The 8,606-nt window shown below is 39.5% G+C and overlaps 1 protein-coding gene across 2 annotated transcripts in view; it reads left to right on the plus strand.

The window, feature by feature from the left end:
• LOC101164869 overlaps nt 1-8,455 on the plus strand; it is an 11,072-nt gene extending 2,617 nt beyond the window's left edge. For both annotated transcript variants that reach the window (XM_023958457.1, XM_023958462.1), the window contains exons 7-19: nt 1-107; nt 197-256; nt 329-454; nt 530-685; nt 803-856; nt 2,072-2,298; nt 2,390-2,469; nt 3,603-3,680; nt 3,771-3,848; nt 3,950-4,054; nt 4,514-4,619; nt 7,492-7,552; nt 7,925-8,455. The exon at nt 1-107 is cut by the window's left edge and continues 19 nt beyond it. In XM_023958457.1, the coding sequence (XP_023814225.1) occupies nt 1-107; nt 197-256; nt 329-454; nt 530-685; nt 803-856; nt 2,072-2,298; nt 2,390-2,469; nt 3,603-3,680; nt 3,771-3,848; nt 3,950-4,054; nt 4,514-4,619; nt 7,492-7,526 (1,212 nt within the window). In that variant the 3' untranslated portion in view covers nt 7,527-7,552; nt 7,925-8,455. The remainder of the gene's footprint in view (nt 108-196; nt 257-328; nt 455-529; nt 686-802; nt 857-2,071; nt 2,299-2,389; nt 2,470-3,602; nt 3,681-3,770; nt 3,849-3,949; nt 4,055-4,513; nt 4,620-7,491; nt 7,553-7,924) is intronic.
• Nucleotides 8,456-8,606: the final 151 nt, after the last annotated feature.

Here is an 8,606-nt window from a genome sequence, read left to right on the forward strand (position 1 = left end):
TTTGTGACTTCATTTCTGAACAAAGCAGACAAGCAGAACAGCAGAGCGGCAGCTGTACTGAACCTGGGAGCTGCTGAAGTGTTTATGAAGCATTTTCAAGTATCAGGGTACACAAAACGACACCTTCTACTGTGAGATTAACTATGTGCTTTTCCACTGTTTGTGAAGTCCTCCTTTTGTCCTTGCTTTGTCTCAGACCTACTGGACCGTCTCCCATGTCAAACGCTTCAAACGCCAAGGTGGCGTTACTGCAGAGGTGAATGCATGCAGAGTCCCAGCTCATGCTGGACATGGAATCTTCTTCACTTATGTTTTTCTTTCTTTGCAGAGTTATAACATCCATGCAGAGGCTTATTGTTATGGCTAATTTCCCTCCAGGATTTGTCCAAAAACTGCAGAATTTTTACCAGAAAACAACATTTTTCCCAGTGGACATAAAAAGCATGAGGAACAGGTGTGCACGCATTTGTGTTTTCTAAACATTTTTCCATGCACTTGATGAGCATGACTTGATGCGGATGTGCTTCAGCTTGTGCGTCCGCCCCTGGGACGACGTCCTGCTGGTGTCTGTGCTGAGGGGGCAGAACGTTTCGGGCGTCCGAAAAGACAAAGGCAAGAAGACTCATCTGACTGAAGAGATGTCTGTGGTTCTACTGAGGAGTGAGCTGCTTCAGCAAGAATGCAGGTTCACATGTTTTACCTTGATAGATGTGTTTTCTTTGATCTGTTTCAGTCTTTGGTAAATTGACTGTGAACCTTTAGTAAAAGCATCGTAAAGTTTTCGTCTCCCTGTGGTCTGCAGGTACAGGGAGTTGTGTCGGTATCTGAAAGTCGTTCAGACTGATGAATCTGCACGGTGAGTTCACATCCTCTGCACAGAAGGGTTCTTAAAAAATAGTTTATGTCATTGTGAATGATCAAACAATACTAACATTATAGAAGAGCTACAAAATATCTGAATTAGTCACTATTATAATGGATTTTTTTCTACAAGACTTTTATTTTGAAAGTAAAAATGAAGTTCTTGCTTGGTATTGGGTTTTATTCTGTCTTTTACTGGTCCCCACTGCTGTTTGGTTATACTGTTATTTAAAATCAATCATTTAATGAGTACACAGATATAATTTGCTGTTTTTGTATTGTTAAAACAAAATTAATAAAGAAAATCTCTGAAATTTAACATGCAAAACATGTTTCTGAACACGCATAATTCAATACACATTTTTCTCAACCACTACATGTAAAATACAAAATAATATTCACTCCACAAAATAAAATGAGTAAAAAAAACAAGTAAAAATAAAAAAGAATGGAAATAGTTTTTTTTTCAACTGCATTTAGTGTGTTCTCTGTAAAGTTTAACCACAAGTAATGAAATGAAAAATGCCCTTTTTACTTAATTTTAAAAACTGTTGAGGTCTTTACTTTATTGACAAAAGGCTGTTAAGTTTTTTGCAGCTTGTAGCTGTCATGTTGTGTTTCAGAGTTGATGTTAAAGTCCCACTCCAACTATATTTATATTATAAAAATCAATCATCTCTTAATTATGATAATGTTGTTCTTGGCCAAAATCAAAAAGTTCCCTTTTTTAAGGCATATTTTTTGTACATCGCCAGGGAAACCTGAAACACACACACACACACACACACCCACACACACACACACACACACCATTGTGTGAGCCCCAAGCTGACATTAGCAGTGCAAAAAAATGTCGAGGGAGGTTGGAGCTATCCAGCCGTACAGTTTTGAGGAAGATAACTCATGGGGGGGGTAAGGAGGAAACGAGCAGTGAAACTTTGGCTGGCTCGTTTTAAATTATTTTACATATGTCCTACATCATGAAGAACATGTTAAAAACACCAAAAACTGGATTCTCATTGGAGTAAGTCTGTATAAAAAAGGTAATTCTGTGTCAACATGCAGTTCCCATAGATTTCAAACAGATATCTGCTCCCTTCTGCTTCTCTGCTATTGTCAAAAAACCAGAATCTAATGCATCCATTCAAACATAGGGACATGAGTGTTAAAATCCCTTTTAAATGTATTGGTTTTATGTTTTACTTTTCAGCTTCCAACAGTTACAAGACCTCATTCCCTTTTTCCTGTGCATGCAAGGAGACCTGACAGAAGCTATGACGAGCTTGTTCCCATCAGTCAATGCCCCCGCCTGCCGCTTCTCTCCTCAGCTCTTTCTTACGTATCTTCGCATTTTCCAAACGGCCAAAGCGCCAAAGCTGATAGTGTGCCAGCCAGAGCAGCTCTACTGCCCCAATGCTGTCTGGGAGCCCATTAAAGGTCAGAGAAACATGACATCATCTTCATTTTTTTTTTGTTTTCCAACTTGAAAGGGTGAAACACGCTGGTTCTGACTCCTGTGTGTGTGTAGATGCTGTTCCTCTGAGGTGTGTGGACCTGGTGAAGTTTGCTCTCAAGGCTCAGAGGTGTTCTGCTGCCGTCTACAAGGATGTAAGTCTGCAGTGTCACGACTCTGAGCCTGAAGACCCACTCCAAGATAAACCTTTGTTTTTGGTGGTTTTTTAACATGTTCTGCTAGCATTTTTCTCGCAATGGTAGACATGTATCAAATAATTTCAGATTATAACTGTCTTTCTTTATTTAAACTGAGATGGATCAGGAGATGAAAACCTGCGACTCAAAACTGTACAGCTGGATTGCTCTGATTAGGGCTGCACGATATGAGGAAAACTCGCGATATGCGATATTGGTGACTAATATTGCGATAACGATATAATTCGCGGTATATAAACAGACAGCAAAACAACCAATTTCCATTTCACTGCAACAGTTTAAAAATTATACTCCAAATGACCCTTGTCGACATAGGAGGCAAACATCAAACATAAAAGGGCTGATTTGATTGATCAACAACGTAAACGGGTCCTTCCGATTGGTTAAATGCATAAAGGGATTTATTTCATTTGTTCAATATTTCAAGCTGCCATGAGATTGTTTTAGCACATTTAAGGTAACCATTTATTGCGATTTTCGCCATCTTTTGCGGTATGCAAAATGCACAGCTTAATGTCGCGATAACGATAAATTTGCGGTATATTGTGCAGACCTAGCTCTGATATTGCTTGCTGCTATTTTTTGTTACACTAATGCTAGCTTGAGGTAGTGAGGGGCTGAAAACTAAAGGGAGAGAATGTAACCAAAAGAACGTTGGAATTTTGACTAAGGGTTGCTCCGCATCACAACCCAGAGGGGAATTTGAGCCACTGCTACTCTGCTGTAAATATGTCTTAAAAAAATGAAGCATGCTTTTTGATTTTGGCTGAAAACGGCATGATCATAACTAAATGACCATTTGGAATGATTTTCCAATAGAAAAAAAAGGCTGATGATGAGTGGAATCAGGTTAGCATAAGCAGAGTGTGTGCCCCGAGGACCAGGGTTGGGAAAACACCGGATTAAATCCATTCATCCATCCATTTGTTTCACGGAAGCGAAGGTTCAGGCTTCTACGGCGCGTGTTAATTTCTGATAATGCACGCTTCGTCTGCCATTAACCCCTACTTAGAATGTTGGCAGTCATTTTTGGGTGTTTTTCTGGACTGACGTCTGTGTTTCATTTGCAGTCTCAGTGTTGGACCAGTTTACTCACAATTGTCAACTCGTCCACCGCTTTCCCCCAACCCAGCCCAGAGTTTCTCTGCGTAGGTTTGACCTCTTTTACGTCTTTTAAACCTGTGATACTGTTGTAGTTTTCATTCAGCTTTTTTTTTTTTATCTCCTCGCTGGTGAAGGAGTCGCGGCATGTTGTGAAATCCATACTGCTCAGCCATCAGAATTCCAACGTGACCATCCCTCGATCTTTTCACGAGGTCAGAACACAACAGGCACAAAGACGGCGCTGGTGATCTGACAGGTGCCTTTGGTCATCGGTAAGCTGCTCGTGTTTACCTTTGTGTGGCTTTGTTGGCAGGTGTACCCACATCAGGCCTTGCTGCTGTTGGTGACGGGAGCTCTGAGTTTCAGAATCCTAAATGGCGCCCTGTGTCCCGCTCTACCCGTGATCAACACGTTTAAGGTGATCCTCTGTGCGAAAACAGCTTTTAGAAAAGAACTCAGCAGTACATAGACATTGATAGCAACTTTAAAGTGGTTAGTAGAACTTCTACGATCAAAGTTATCTCTACTTGATTCTTTAGGAGCAACTAATGAGGTTTTCCTAAAAGAAGAAAAGTGAATTAATTATATTTATTGTTAATGGTTCTTGAAATTGTTTTTTGTTTTATGGATGATTTTAGTCCCACTTTTAGGAAAAAAAAATGTTGGTTATCTCTGCTTTGCAACAAAATGCCTTTAAATATGTTAAGTTTAAAGAAAAAAGTTTTTTAATTTTTTATGTTAATTAATTTTTTTTACTAAAAAACAAGTCAGTTACTGTTTTTTTTTCCATTAATTTCCTCAACAATTATTTGATTTGACAGAAAAACAGTTCTCTGAATGTGAAGCAAAGTGTTTTAAAACGGACTCTTGTTTGCAGGACAACATGTGGGCTTTTAGGTGGATGTTTGAAAACTTGGCTGTAAGCGAAGAGCGACTCCAGTCGTTCTTTCAGGACGTCACACAGGAGGTTGCAAACTCAACAGGTACGAGAGATTTGATTCTTGACTGTCAGAGCGCTAAACTCCTCAAGATTTTAAATAAAAGATTTTTAAGGTTTGTGTTCAAATGCTCACATTTTCAGAATAGCTAAGGCTGATGAACATGAATACTAAATAAGTAATTAATTTCTAAAGTTTAAAAGCTTTGTGCTTTAGCTGCAAGTGGAAAAGTTCCTTTTTTTCTGTTTCTGATTATTTTTAATTATCGTCTGAAAGCATTTTTGCATTTTATAAACACTGGCTTTCAAAATCTCTATTTCATATCCGAGCAATGACTGACATTAGCATGATTTTTCTTTAACAAGTCAGAGGGACTTTGTCCTGAATTTGGGTAAAAATGACCTCTTCCCTATAAAGAATATTGTTGGGAAATCCAGTATTTCTATTATGCAAATTCACAGAACTAAGAGTGACTAGACAGACTTTTGTAAGATGAGATGAGAGCTCCTAAAGTCAGAGAGACAGAAGTAGCCTGATTTACCAAATCAAACAGCACATGTCATCCTGGCGCCGTTGTTTTAGGTTAACTAATGATTTCAGAGCTGTTCAGACTTCTGAAACAGGTTTATCCATTCTCCAGACCTCAATCCAACAGAGAATCTGTGGAGGGACTTGAAAGTCCATGTTGTTAAATAACAGCCCTAAATAAGAAGGGAAGAAGAAAGGAGCAGAATAGCAACTTTTTTGTCCCACAGTGGAAGGGTATTAAAAACACAGAATAATTAGTTTAGCATAGAAATAAATAAAAAATGAAGTCCGACCTAAAGGTGGCAGCTTCTTGAATAGTTTTACTAAGACGTTGCTCTGTTTCTTCACCGTCAGCTGCAATGCATTTGTGGTGAAACACCTTTGTATCAGCTGGTCATGTTACCGCTAACCTACAGAGACAATATGGAGGATCAGATTGCTCTTTGTACTCTATCAACAGCTTCCCTTCAGTTTTCTCACCAACCTAAAAGCTAAATGATCCCTGCAGGTGTGGAGACCACGAGTCGGTCATGTGACAGCAGCCGGCTACCATTTAAAACATGAAAACACAATAGTCTTGTTTGTCAACACTATTCTCACAGCTCATAAAGTGACATAAGTGCAGCATTATTTGTAATGATTGCATGTTTGTGCAGTTTCAGGTCATGAGTGTTGCAGCTGTAATCTTACAGGAGTTCTCATTCCCCGTTTGGGAATTTCGGTTCGTTGGATGTAAAGTGTAAAGAAACAGCTGCAGCTCAACATGCGTTATGGCTTCATCCATGATGGGGGTGTTTTGTTCCTGTCGATGCAGTAAGCATGTATGGGTGTGTGACTTTTCTTCTCCGTATTTGGCTACCCTCTTGGGGGAGCATTAACCTGCAGACGCAGCCGCAGTTGGTAAACATTTGGTGATTAACCCCCTCAATCCCAACCCCCTAATGCTGAGTGTCAAGCAGGAAGGCTGTGGGTCTTTGGTCTGACTCACTCCACCATGGATTTGAACCGACCATTTTCAGGCTGGACTTGGCCACCTATAGACTGGATCAATGTTGTAGGAGGTCCACAGTAGGATCCTAAATCAGGAAAAGGAACCCTGAAGGGCATTGACCATAGGTTACTCCGCCCCAACCCAGCAATGTTCCAAAAATGGGCGTTTGTGTGGGACACAGTAAAACTTCTTAAGACCTACATTTGACATGAATAGAATATAAAACTATTCAAAGTTCTGCCTCTAGATTGTACCTTGAAATTGGATTTTTAAAATAGAGGTCAATGGGAAATTGCTCCATTCTGAATTCAGCCTCTAGTGGTCTTTTTGAGGAACTGCAACATTTGTTGCGTTCTGCTTGGTTTTAAATAGTTTTTTTTGATTGGTAGATTTATTTTTGTGCCAGAAAAATCCAGTCGCAGCCTTTACGATGAATACAAAACCATTTAAATGTCTTGCTGATTTTGAACATTTCCACTCGGAGACAGAAACTATGTAGCATTCATTCATTGCTGGATATATTTTATAAAAGTATTTAAACCCTTAACAAAATGTGACCCAGTTCTTAAGGCTTTAACATTTGTCTGTAATGATGGATGTGACGTTTCCTGCTTTCACTGATTTCACATGTCGACTCGGCGATGTGCCTTGATTCGCTCTAGACTTTGTCAGAATGAGCTCTGGGTTAGTCCTCCACTGTTACCTCAGGTGTTTCAGGTTATTGCTGGAGGCTCCGTACGTCACTCATTTGTAATGTGTGCAGAAAAGAGGCTGTGCTACAGGTTGATTTGTCTTGTTCATGCTCAATGTTTGGTCTTGGGGATTGTGTTGATCGAGCTTGATTCTTATTCCTATTTGACCGCAACACTTTTCCCCCCAGTTCTCCTCTGGAGCATTAAGATGACTTCTTGATACTGTCAGGTATTTTAGGTTTCCTTTCACGTAGAAATGGCTCCACTGGTTTTCTTTTTTTCCTTCTCACTGGGCCATTCGGATGGTCTTGAAAGTCATTCCTAATCTCGTCCTCGACAGCCTTGGTCGACTCTCTGGTCTCGGTGGAGTTATTGGAATCTGAATCTGTGAACATACCAGGTTACAAGAACCGCTTTATGACCTGGAGAACTTGAAATCCTGTTGATTAACATTTTTGTTGTTGTATTTTTTTTAATTTCCGGATTACCTTGTCCTCCAAACCTTAACTGTTAAAATAAACCCACAATCAAGAGTTGGGATTCATATCTTCTGGTTAACAAACTTGCAAAATCAGGAGAAAATCGTTATAATCTTTCAGACATCATTGGTTTAAATCTGCTGCATTTTCTCCTAATCAGACAAATCTTCAACTGATAATGCGGATTGGAAGATTTTGTAACTACATTTTATTTCTTCCGTTTACAGGCTCTCCATTGGCTGTCAATCTCATCCTCTCCTAACAAAAGGCGTCCTGACAGATTCTGCAGTAAGAGCAGCCACTCTGATCGGCACTGTACATCTATATATTCAGAAAACATTCTTTAAGTTTAGCTCTACATGTTAACAAACCCATTTTCTCCACCCAAAGCTCATTAGCTTTAAAGTGAACCATGCCCAGCGCTGTCATGCATTTTACATTTGCAGCAGAGTCATCTGCTGTAATCAGGAATGTTTATCACATGAGCCTCATCCTGCTGCTCGACGTATGTCCACTGATCTCTGAACGCAGCTATTCGCCTTGTTGTCAGTCTAACCTCAAACTGCCCGTTTTCTGAGTTTGTGCACTCTGACTTGACCCAATGTTTAGGTCTTTTCTGCATTGCTTGAATGTTTCCTGTTGCTGGTTTCTTATTTTTAGGGATCACTTTGACCTGATGTGGATTTTCCATCTCAACTCCTGAGAGTCCTGAGACCTCTGCCTGCTAACCCAAACACGCATAAACGCTGTGAAGAGCCATCACCCCCCTGCAGACTGTACCTGTATGACCGCTTCAGCCGTCGGCGTCACACGCCTACGGCACAAACACACAGTTTACAATTCTTGTTTTTTTTATTTTTGTGTTAAAACTGTTTTTTCATCAAAGCCTTTGAATGTGTTTACTTGTATCGCACATGGCAACACAATGTAGTTATGTTGGTAAATAAGCCCAAAGGCATTGTGGGAAAATGAGTTGATTCTTGGCCACAGTTCAGAGCACAGAGGAACTTTATTTTCAGAGCAGTTTTTCAAACTGTAACACTGTGCCTTTAAAGAATAAACCAGATTTCATCATGAGCTCTCATGTGAATGACTGTGCTTTGATTTAAAAAAAAACAACACAGCAAATATAGTGATGTGAATATTACACAGCTGATCATGTAAATAAAATTTTAATACTGCAGGACCGGTTCTTTTTCATTTTCTTTCTTGTGTGGTTCTTTTGTTCTATTGTCTCAATTCTGTTAAAAGCAGCCTAAAAAATGATGTTCCATCCCATTACCTTAAACCAAAACAGCTTGAAAATGCAAAAATAGAAATATATTTAAATAAAATAATGTTG

The sequence above is a fragment of the Oryzias latipes genome, chromosome 1, assembly GCF_002234675.1.
Source record: "Oryzias latipes chromosome 1, ASM223467v1".
Lineage (NCBI taxonomy): Eukaryota > Metazoa > Chordata > Actinopteri > Beloniformes > Adrianichthyidae > Oryzias > Oryzias latipes.